This window comes from Peromyscus maniculatus, chromosome 3 (genome assembly GCF_049852395.1).
Source record: "Peromyscus maniculatus bairdii isolate BWxNUB_F1_BW_parent chromosome 3, HU_Pman_BW_mat_3.1, whole genome shotgun sequence".
Classification (NCBI taxonomy): Eukaryota; Metazoa; Chordata; class Mammalia; order Rodentia; family Cricetidae; genus Peromyscus; species Peromyscus maniculatus.
The window spans coordinates 14,785,785-14,798,016 of record NC_134854.1 but is presented as its reverse complement, the minus strand read 5'-3'; the positions used below and the strand labels follow the sequence as shown (position 1 = coordinate 14,798,016).

The following is a 12,232-nucleotide window of genomic DNA, read 5'->3' as shown; positions in this document are numbered from 1 at the left end:
TAGTAAATAAATCTTTTATCTCATCTATACTTGTACTGTGCTTTGACAGTTAATAGAATTTGCAGAGATAATCACATAAAATAACATAGGAAGGGATTTTTAAATGTCCCTTTGCAAACTTTTCTGATATGTGCAGTCACAGGTGACAGACATTATTCTAGTTCAATTTTGGGGCTTCTTCATCCTTGAAGCGTTAGGCTCTGAGTAAACTTCAAACATGCATTGCTCAGGATGATATTGCCTAACTTAATCTGATGCTAACATTAGCATACATTGTCTGTATCTACATTTAAGCATGTAGGCAATATGTACATACAAGTGTGCAGACAATACTCATATCATAATATGATATGAGTATGAAAATTAGATGTTGACAAAAATGACCCTATGGAGACTTAACAAATATTTGAAAAGTATCAAATGCTGATTAGTACTAGGTATGTTGTTCATTAGAGGTCCAGTTGTTGGAAATAAATTCAGCTAATACTCTAAATATCACTTCCTTTTAAACCCGGAGATTTAAAAAGTATTTTTTCCTTGTTTCTTCTCTCTCTCTCTCTCTCTCTCTCTCTCTCTCTCTCTCTCTCTCTCTCTCTCTCTCTCTTTCTTGAATGAGTTTAAAATCAAAAGGTCTCTTCTACTACTAGGCTTCTTTGCTGTGAATATTACTTAACAAATATTCAAAAACAAAGAATGTCTTCAATCAGAATATGCACCTCTTTGCTATTTTAATATATTCATTTTGGGGGAAATTATTAAACTAAGTGGAAAAAAATACTTTTATTTAAAGTGAGAAAAGTTCTCATTTGTGGAGATCTGCTTAAGGTCAAAATTGCTAAATGATAATTTGTTCTTCTGACTTGGAGAGGAGAGTTTCTAACATTTTTACAGGCAAATCAGCTTTTCAAAATTTAATTGTATTTTCAGCTAAGAATCCAATAAAATCAGTGATTATATGAATAAAGGTAATCACCCAGATATTTAAAACACCTTAAAAATTCAATATTGGTTCTTTCATAAGGGAAATACTTTTACTTAATGGATCATAAACAGAGGAATGCTAGATATGCAAATTTCTTCTTTCATTTCTCATGTTTCTGTTGGAATTATATAGTTAATTATGTCTAGCTTGGCACGGATCTTCTCCATGGTGAGAAAGAAAGAGGCAGAATCCATGTTGCCTATGGAGCACTAGTAGGGCACTTTATGTACCTGGAGACAGGTGTATACTATCTATTGCAGTTAGAGGGAGAAAGCGTGCAAAGTAGAGAGTAGCCTTCTTCAAGCCTGCAGGCTTATTCCTGTGTTGGATTCAAGTCCTTTCCTGATGTACCAAGAGTATATATTGTAACATGACAATGGTCTGGTCAGCATCCAAGTTTGGATCATTCCATCAAGAAAGGAAGGCTCCATTACCACCTCGGTATATTTGCACTAGTATGGATTCTGAGGCATCTGGGAACATCAACTCTGGGGATGTTACTTATTGTTCTACCATCCGAGTGCCCTTGGCATGGAACTGTAATTGCCATGCTCTTTGTGAATGTTTACACCACTGACTCTGTATATTAAGCTGAAAACTCCAAATGTCTTTATAGTCTTATTTGTTCTTGTTGTAAGTGAAAACATATTTTTCCTAATTACTTTCATTATTACATAGCTTTATTCAATGTTTATTTATTATACTTACAACTTTAAGTCTAGGTTTTAGATAAGTGATATCAATATTATTTTTTTTTCTGAAGAAAGTAATTTTATTTCTATGTATTTGGGGCATGGGTATTTCTTTCAACAAGGAAAGCAAAATGACAAAGATAGCTGCAATGTTAAAATGAGTAAATGGGTTAAGAAACAATCATTAATTTGAAAATGCTTTGTTATTAAAAAAAATCTTGTGGCATTGTTATTGGTGGAATGTCTAAGTAAAGAATTTTGTGTCCAGTGTCTGGTTGCTTCACCTGGCCCAAACGGCTGTAGAAACCAGGTCCTGCCCCGTCCTGCTGGGTTAGTGGAGGGTTGGGTTGGGTGAACTGCCCGACTGGTTTTCACGTCTCCTCTTTTGTCCTCCACAGTGGGAATCACCACCACTGGGATAAGTGTACATTGCTCAAGGGTGCTGTTGGAGGACATGACTTCAGTGTACCCTTCTTCACAGCGACATGCCTTCATCTGCAGGAGAACAGGGAGGTTTATATTCCACATGAGATGCAATCTTGGAAACCATAACTAAGCTTATTCAGAAAAGGAGCACTAAGAAACATTTTAAAGAGAATTTACAACATGCAATTTTCACCTTAGCTACATTAATTCCGCCTCCCCATGCTACTGTGCAAAGTCATTCTAGAGGTAAATATGGGAAGTGCATTGAGAGTCGTCCACATAGTTTAAAAGAAATGCTTAGAAGTGGATCGTTCCTGCCTCCAGTCATGGCTTTTTTAGGACTAGGGAGGGACTGCACCAGAGACAGCAGGGTGATAAACAATGGGGGTAGCTTGTCCATCTTAATGAATGTACACATACCTCACTACAGTATGAGTGGGGTTGGCTACAGGGTGGGTTACACGACCTGTCGGCATCAGGCTGGCTCACCACCAAGCAGCCACCTGCAGAACAGAAAATCATATTTTAACAAATGGTTCCTCTTGGTGTGATAAACATATACATTGTTATAGACTTGTCTTGGAAGTTTGAACCACTTTGGAAGTTCCAAGAAGTTCTGCACTTTCAAAATGGCTGGCTAAGCTCCATCACTTTCATTAGTAACTTGGGACCTTTGTACCCAGATGACAGCATTAGGGCTTGTGCTTTTTAAGTATCCAAGACAGACTGCAAAGGGCCTGATTTCATAGCTGCTATTTTTGAAACACTAGTTTCATATAACCTCTTTCCAATAAGGGCCAGAAAAAAAAATAGGTCATATAACCTATTTTCTCAAGCCAAGCCCAGCAATTGAAAAACAAAAACAAAACAGATTTCATTTTATTTTATAGTAAATAAAATATTGGCTACTCAATATGGTAGCTTTCACATCCCTCAAAGTAACTTTTCAATTTATTTGACCATTACACAAAAATGTTTATTATAATGCATATTTATTTTTAAGAAAAATCACTATTCTTGTTGTTAATTCCAGATATTTATGGTTGCCGGGAAGAAGACCAATGTAACTAGCAAGTCTTTTGCTTGAGCTATTTTCCAATTTGCCATTGAAATTAATTCTTCTAATTTATTTCTCTCGTACAATACAGACTGTGCATTACCTGATGTTGCACTTTAAAGAGAGAAGCAGTTGCCCTAAAGAAACAATATTGGTGATATAGGTGTGACTCACAGTTTCAAACTATACATACTCAGCTTAACAAAACTTTAGCCAAACAAATGATTTTCCTTATTGAGCTCATAGTCTTTGGGATTCAATCCAGGTTCCCATCATCAATTCTTTGTTTTTCTTTTAATCTTATAAATGCTTTTTTAAAAAGGTTTTTATTCATTCATTCTTTCATATTTAAAAATACGACAACATAAATATAATAAGATAAAACAAAAACTATCACATCACAAAAGCAGTTAGTCATTGCAAGGTAATTGCAGTTTAGTGAGCATACTATCTATTACTAAACATGTGAAGAGAAAAGAAAGCAGTCCCATGGCTTTCTTACAGAGGTGATCTATCAGTTAAAGCAATTGATCCACATAGATAATGTACTTTACATTTGTTTTCATAGAGAAAACCATCTAAACGGTGGAAGGAGAATGCATCTAGAGTTTATCGTAAGTCATTTCACACTGATTTCTGGGCAACAGAGAAAAAGAATTGTATATACACTTGATTGAATTAAAAATAAATTTAAAATGTGATTTATACTGATGACTTTAAATTTCAACTTGACGTTGATTTGGGGAATAGTCTCAGTTGCAGTAGGAAAACAATAGTGTTAGAGCAAAAGCAGAAAAATACTATTTGCCTCTATATTAGCAAAAAACCTTCTATCAAGTAGGACCTTTTAGGAAACTATTAATTTCCTTCAGAATCACTTCAAGAATGACACATTCCTTCCCCCATCTGAGCTAAGTGAATGACACTTGAAGCACCTGGTTTGGAATGGCTATACTTCCCTAGTTGTGCTTTTTATCACCCATTCATCTTAGAATGGAGTTTGGGTTGATTGCTTTCCTTCACCAAATAATACTGGTGAGCTGCAAAAAGCTTCCTGGTAGGAGTGTTTTCTATTATATATTATATGTCCACTGGGAGATGCTATTATCAAAGACTTCTTGGTATAGCTTTTATTCATGAAAAATCCTGTCTTCATAAGAATATAATTTGACATTCTGTTCTGGCTTTCATAGGGAAGAAATAAGTAATTAGGTTTCAATAAACCTCGGTCACTTGAAATTCAATATAAAAATTGATGTTTTCCAAGAAGCACATTGATCCTGCCTGGGTCCTATGATCTCACTGTATATATGAAAGTTAAATCACAAATGATTTACTCAGGGGCACCAGAAGCATACCACATTGTTTTGCTTGCAGAAGAGTTGAAACAAGAGGCCCAAGTCACAGGTACCCTGGACAGCTGACAGTCAACAGCCATCCTGCCTCTGATATGGAGATTCCTAACAACTAAATTATTTTAAAATGATAATTAAGGAAAAACATTTTAAATTAGTGTTTATGTGTCTGAAGTTGAGGGTCTGTCCTGACCTTGATTTTTTCCCTCTGAAATTTGCAGGCTATTCAATACACATTCAGCCTGAATTTTTCCCTTTAATAGGTGTTTGGAATGAGCCCTTGACTTCACTGAGCTCGTACAAAGAACTTGTAAATTAAAGGATTCTACTGGAGATATTTTTGAAAAATCTTCTTTTGATTTTCTTCTTTGGAAGTATAATAGTTGTTTGTGAAAGGGACATAGCAAATGTCCCTCTCTGAAGCCCTGGGTTTGAATTTGCTGATAAATCTTTATTAATCAACAAAATGTCTTAATAATAGTTTTGATAATTCAGGTATATTGTGTTTATATATGCATACTACCTTGATCTGTATCATCTTCAAAGCATACAAGCAGAAATAGTGAAAGGCTTAGTTATGATTTTCTTTGTATATAGTAATTTGTTAATGTACAAAATTTCTAGGGAAAATCAAGAAATCACTTATATTCATTTATTAGTGTTGAGCAGTATTTCAAATAAATATATTCTAATGTCCAAAGATAATAGGTAAGAGAGAACTTGACATATTTTAAAATAAAATAATTTGTCACTGGTCACTACACATGTGTACAACACAAATTTCTTGATTCCAACAATGTGTTAACAACTGAATGTCCTCCAGAATTCAACTACATATGTGTTACAGGAATAAATTCAGAAAAACAAGATATTGGTGGTTTACCTGTTACATTTATGCCATCTGACCTTTGGCACCAGACTGTCCGAGAGGAGCCCTTCCAAGCACTCGCCATCCACTTATACTCATAGCACTGTCCGTCTGCAGGCATAGAGCAAGCACTGATGTTTCATTACTCAGGATCATCATGTGAGAGTATTACCAATGAATGTATGAACAAGTGAAAGGGGACATGAAGTCTATTGCTGAGGATGACAATGTCAATGATCTGTCTAGAAGTTGCAAAAAAAATTGATAAAACTGCAGTTGTTAACATAGGTCCCTACTAATGTCCCCACTACTCTGTCCTGCTATTGTGACAGACCCTGGACGTGTAATTTAATTTATGGTTTACTGTGGTAATATATTATGTACCCTAATAAAATTTTCCTGAATATCTGAGAACAGAACAAGCCACTAGATTAAACATAGATGTCAGGCAGTGGTGGCACACACCTTTAATCCTAGTACTCGTGAGGCAGAGATCCATCAGAATCTCTGTGAGTTCAAAGCCACCCTGGACTACATGAGATTGACTCAGTCTAGGAGAGAAAACAGAGCCAGGCAGTGGTGGCACACACCTTTAATCCCAGTACTGGGAAGCACACATGCCTTTAATCCCAGGAAGTGATGCCTGGGCAGAAAAAGGTATGTAAGGTGCGAGGAGACAGGAACTAAAGGCTTTTAACGGCAGAAGCGTCCCTTTCAGCTAGAGGCTTTTTCAGGCTGAGGAGTCCTAGAGGTAAGATGTGGCTTTTTCCTTTGTCTCCCTGATCTTTCAGCATTTACCCTAATATCTGGCACCAGGATTTTATTAAAAGACTGTTTAAAATTCATGTTACAGTTTACTAAACAATACCTATCCACAAACCCAGCCCTACAGAAAGCACTAGAAGGAAAATTCCAACCGAGGGAAGTCAGATACACACTTGAAAACACAGGCAATAGATAAAGCCACAACAGTAAACCCCAAAGAAGAGAAGTACACACACACTACCACCAAAAATAACAGAGATGAAGAATCACTGGTCATTAATATCCCTTAATATCAACGGACTTAATTCACCTATAAAAAGACATAGACTTACAGAATGGATACGAAAGCAGGACCCATCCTTCTGCTGCATACAAGAAACACATCTCAAATTCAAAGATAGACACTACCTAAGAATAAAAGGCTGGGAAAAGACTTTTCAATCAAATGGTCTTAAGAAACAAGCAGGGGTAGCCATCCTGATATCCAACAAAATAGACTTCAAACTAAAATCAATCAAAAGAGATCAAGAAGGACATTACATCCTCGTCACAGGAAAGATCGACCAAGATGAAGTTTCAATTCTGAACATATATGCCCCAAACATAAGGGCACCCACATATGTAAAAGAAACATTACTAAAGCTTAAACCACATATAAAACCCCACACATTAATAGTGGGAGATCTCAACACCCCACTTTCACCACTGGACAGATCTCCCAAATCGAAACTTAACAGAGAAATAAAGGACTTAACCGATGTCATGACCCAATTGGACCTAATAGATATCTACAGAACATTCCATCCTAACAAGAAAGAATATACCAAAGTTTTAAACTTTTTTTTTTATACACTGGAACATGGAACATATAGATAAATACAGAAAGTAACTAACTGTAAAATATACTAAATTATTTATCATTGATAATAATTGAATTCTAACAAAGATTACCATTTAGCCATACTTGCTTTAGTTTTCATTTGCTTAATCATCAATAAAATGAGTTAAGAACTTGTTATTGTATAACATTATTTTTTGATCCTACCCAGTTAATATCATTCTGAGGCAAATATACTGCTTTCTACATTGTTTTTAGTTTTCACTATATACATATGTATATCTTATTTAATATTAATGAATAAGATTAATACTTCTTTCAAATTAACATTTTATTCAGTATTACGGTTTCACAGTCCATTGTGTTTTATATATAATTCAGGACTTTATTTGTCATTGTTACAGATAAACTATCTGAATGTGATTTTTAATGTAGATCTAGTCAATTAATTTTAACTGACACATAGAATTGCATTGTGTCAGGTATTATAATTTATTCAGTGTTTTCTTTGGTCATGTTATCTTAAATTATTGTCATTAAAAATGCCTTGTTGGTCATCCCAGAGGCAAGTATATTGGTACTTTTTTACCTATAACTATCTGGAAGAGAAATCTCTGGTATAACTGTAGACAGCTGACTCTGCTAAACACTGTCCATCTTTGTGCACTACAAGGCAAACATTTGAACACCCAACTGTAGTAGTGGTTCTATTGCTCTGTTTCTCTCTGCACACAGGAAGACTTAGAATAACACATTTATTTTTAACCAGTCTTGGGTGTATGAAAGTCTGTCTTATCATAGTAAAATAAATTCTTGATAACTAAAGTTATCAAACTGTTTAAAGAATGTTTTGGATGTCCTCTAATCAAAATGGCTTCTTTCTGTTTTATTTCTTATTGGCACCCATGTCTTTACTCACTAAAATGAAGGAGTTATTAATTTTAAGTAGTGAGCATCAATGTATGCACAAGGAAGCCCAGCTGTCTTGATATTCCAGCAAGTGTGCACCTCTGTTCCATGTTCAACTACACATCTGGGTGTAAGGCTGGGTTTGCTCTACAATTCTCCATCCTTTCCTACTAGAGTGATTGCTTCATTATTGGCAAGTAATTCTACCAGTGTTTACATAGTGTGAGTCATAAGAAAAGGCCATTGAAATCTCCCGGCCTCTTCTCATAATTTTTGTTTTCAAAAAATTTCTTGGCTCTTTTTGTTCTTAATACCTGCAAATGAACCCCAGGATCCACTTCTCAATTGCCTTAAAAACCCATTGAAATCATATGGAATTTGTAGGTAAACGCATGTCAAATTCATGGGTGTCTCTGCAGATAGTCATTTATGAGATGGTTCACTGCTAGTCTTTTAGTCACTTCCGTTGGGATTTTATGGTTTTTCTATATGTATCTTACTCCACTTTTGTTAGATTTAGGTACAGCTTCAGTATAGTTTTTTTTTTCTAGTAAAGATTTTATTATTGAATTTTCCTGGAAAATAAAGACTAATTATTTTAATGTTAGTTTAAAAAAATCATGTTTCTAAACTTTCTTCTTACTTCCAAATACTTATATATTTGAGTGAATTAATATGCACATTTTCTCCCAAGTTTGGCTTACAGATTTTTATTGTACATGGGCACCCAGTCACATTTTATGCTGTATTAAATGTGAATATAAATTAAATACATTTGAATTTGTAGTAGTTAAAGAATCCATGGCATAGCTTTTCTGTTAATGTTGATATATTAATAACACCCTAAGTTATCTTCATTTACATTTTTATGTTTATTAGTAAAACTTCTTTATAGAATTTTTTCTAAACAGTTTTCTATTTGTAGTAATGTAAATTTGCTTTTTTTTCTTTACCTCTTTGTTATGAAGTGGCCGTTTTGTTCCTTTGTCATAGTGTGGGGTGTTTACCCACCAACCCCACAGTTCACCAGAGTTTTCTTTCCCCAGAGTCAGAGCAGCAAGGAAATATTAGATAGAAGGATTTAGATTGTGGAGATAAACAGAAAATAAAGGATAGCCTCAAGAGGGCCTAGAACCTATTCCAACAGGCCCTGACTGTCTTTGCCCGAGGGTATTTATAGAGATGCCAAAAGGTGGAGCAAAAGACCTCGCCCCAACACAGCCAAGTGCAGACCATCTCAGACACCTGCACTCAGGCCCGTGGTCCTAATCATCCTCTCTATGTGGACCTGCTGGGTAAAGCCACGAGGAACCTGAAAACGGGCTCCCACATCATAGAAGATACACTGTTATTTCTGTTGACTGTCTATTTTCTCTGCTTAATTCAATTTGTATTTATCTATGTAGGCTGCATACTACTTCCTTTTTCCTGATTTTTAAAATTTAATTAAAATATAATTACTGCATTTTTACTATGCGTCTTTTCTATTGAAAACCTCCCATTTCCCCATTCTCCCACTCGTCACATTCATGGTCTCTTTTTTTTCCCCTTGAGTTTTTATCCTCACATATCTACTTCCTCTTAAAAAATAAAATTTCTTGATTTAAATATGCAGCTTATTTTTGCTCTTTCCCACATATGTGACCATGCAAGGTCTTTAAGTCTCTTCCAAACACTTCTTTCTCTCCTAATAGCTTACAGGTAGCAACTTTGTGGCTTCCAGGTTTTGCTCGTGTGTGTAGGAGAGGATTTCTTCTGCAGTTGTACTATTGACTTCTAATTTTGCTTCACTGTCATTTAAGAACAGCAGTTTTTTCCTGTGACCTGGGATTTATTTAATGAGTTGCAAACCACAAGCTTCTGTACTTCTTTGCTGTCCTAGGAATCAGGGATATTTTACGTAGTTGGTAAATTTGGTAAGGTTATATTGACATATATGACTAGGTAGGTAATTTTACCTAATTCTTAGGTTAACTAATCTACTTCATTAGTTTTCATTCTATGTGGTCTCAGCATCTTAGGTTTCATCCTCTAGTTTTCTGACCCAAGGTGATTTCTTTTTCTGTCTAACTTGCTATTTGTTTTATCTCACATTTCTTAACCATTACAGAACAAAGCTAAGAAGTTGTACCTTATATTCTTTACTAGATACCAAGTGTTTTGTTGTTATCAAGGTGCCACCATGGTCCAAACTGTGACATTATAATGCACTGGGATTCTGGTTATGGAGTGTGCTACAAATATTGAAGGACTGCTTCTGTATATGCGTATACATGCATAGACACATGACCATGTATTCACATGATGCTCTAGTCCAGTTATTGTGAAGTTAAAATTGCTAATTCTTACCAATTAATTGATTAATCAGCTTCTTAGACTCTGCTAAAGAGTCTAATTTTACTGTGGTTTTGAAGTGCTTAATTTTGTTATTTGTTTCCACTTGGTAGACAAATGGAAAATATTAGACTTGTGTTTGATCATAGGTGTTATAAATTACAAATATACAATCAATGATCCTAATTATCTTAGGCTTCTACAATTGTTAAAGCTAGGAAATATTTTTACAACATTCTATATTGTAAAACCAGAAGCGTTCTCTCTCCCTCCCTCCTCCTCCCTCTCTCCTCATCTCTGTCTCTCTGTCTCTCTTCTCTCTGTCTCTGTTTCTCTCTGTCTCTGTTTCTCTCTCTCTCTCTCTCTCTCTCTCTCTCTCTCTCTCTCTCTCTCTCTCTCTCTCTGCATATAGAGTCTAGAGGCATATATCTGAAGGCTACAGGACAGCCTGGTTGTTGGTCATCCACATTGTTTGGGACAGAATCTGTCTTTTGTTGTTGTTGAGTACATTGGGCTAGCTGGCTCTCAAGCTACTGGAAATTCTTCCGTCTCTGCCTTCAGTCTTTGAGGATTCAAACTCAGGTCTTTGTACTCGCATGGCCAGCACTTTACCTACTTAAGCACACCCTTGGGCCCTCAGAATTTTACTTTGAATTTAATTCTGAAGTGTAAATAGAAATCTAACAAATTCAGTCATTCAACAGAAAATTGAACTCAACCAAATGAATAGAATCAGGAATTGAAGCACTCACCATCACATGACTTTGTTTCTAACATCTGCTCTGGGCACAGATGTTGATTCTCCAGTTCCTGTATAATCACTGCTCTGGATCGGACCTGTATTCCACCAAAGCCAAGATCCTCACCATTCACGCAGGTCAGCTGACACAGACTCCATGAAGACCAGTCATTCAAATAGCAGTCACCTGTAAGAAACAGGTTGGTAATTTATACCCATAGGGAACAGTGATGCAGGTACTCACTTTGATTCCAACTGTGCTAGGCCATGTTTGTAAGTATGCTAGTTATACATGATATTTATGATATTTGGATAAGCAATAACTATCATTTATATATAGTAAATATGTTATTTGGAGTGACTGTGTGGTCTCTGTGTGTCTTAATGTTATAAATCATAAGCTATGGCCTGAAGGAGTTTGCCCATCGTGATCATTTCCCAAGAGTTAGCTAATATTTGGCTAAAATCTAACATGACATTTGTTGTTATTGTAAAGGGAGCTAGTAAAACCTAACAACACATAGAACTTGTCTCCAGGTATTCATAAATTTAAGTGAGCTTAAAGTTCAAGATGAGAGAGCCAGTGATTATATGTTTGTTTTTTTTTCTTCCTAGAGTAGTCAGGCTGAGGCAGGCTAGTGAGAAGTTGACACAGTAGAAATAATACTGGTTACTTCTTCACGTCTACATTTCCAATCAACCACATCCCCTTTGAGGAAAACACATAGTACCTGTAAAATGTCAGATACCACAAATCTACAGCAAGTCTGATTATGTATCTATGCAATCAACCTTTAATTAAGAACAGACCATTCCCAGAACCTCAGAAATCCCCCATCATGTTATTCCTGGAATCATTTTATATACCATCATACCTTTTTGCATTTACCATTTTTCACTCACTCATGTTTGTAAGAGCCGTTACATGTTTAAATAGTTCTAATTTGAAACTCTTGTGACTACTGGAGTATAAGCTTATGCTGATCATATATGTTACATGTGTGATTTTGTTGAGGATATGTATAAGAATAGAATTGCATGATCGATCCATGTATCCAGCATCTTTCACCATTTTGAGAACAGGGAAGGGCAGAGGGAGAGAAGGAGGGAGTTAGAGATACAAACAGAGGAGGGATAGGGAGAGAGAGGAGAGGGGAGAGTGAGAGTGAGAAAGTGAGAGGAAAAGGGAGAGAGAGAGGGAGAGACAGATAGATGATAGCTAGCTAGATGATGGGTGATAGATAGATAGATGATAGATAGATAGGTA

At 35.8% G+C, this 12,232-nt stretch overlaps 1 protein-coding gene across 1 annotated transcript in view; it reads right to left on the bottom strand.

The window, feature by feature from the left end:
* Nucleotides 1-12,232, bottom strand: part of Thsd7a (thrombospondin type 1 domain containing 7A) — a 398,255-nt gene that overhangs the window by 7,095 nt on the left and 378,928 nt on the right. Inside the window, exons 22-25 of the mRNA XM_076566198.1 lie at nt 10,979-11,152; nt 5,396-5,491; nt 2,521-2,603; nt 1,959-2,169 (exon numbers count right to left, since the gene is read on the bottom strand). Coding sequence (XP_076422313.1) covers nt 1,959-2,169; nt 2,521-2,603; nt 5,396-5,491; nt 10,979-11,152 — 564 coding nt within the window. The remainder of the gene's footprint in view (nt 1-1,958; nt 2,170-2,520; nt 2,604-5,395; nt 5,492-10,978; nt 11,153-12,232) is intronic.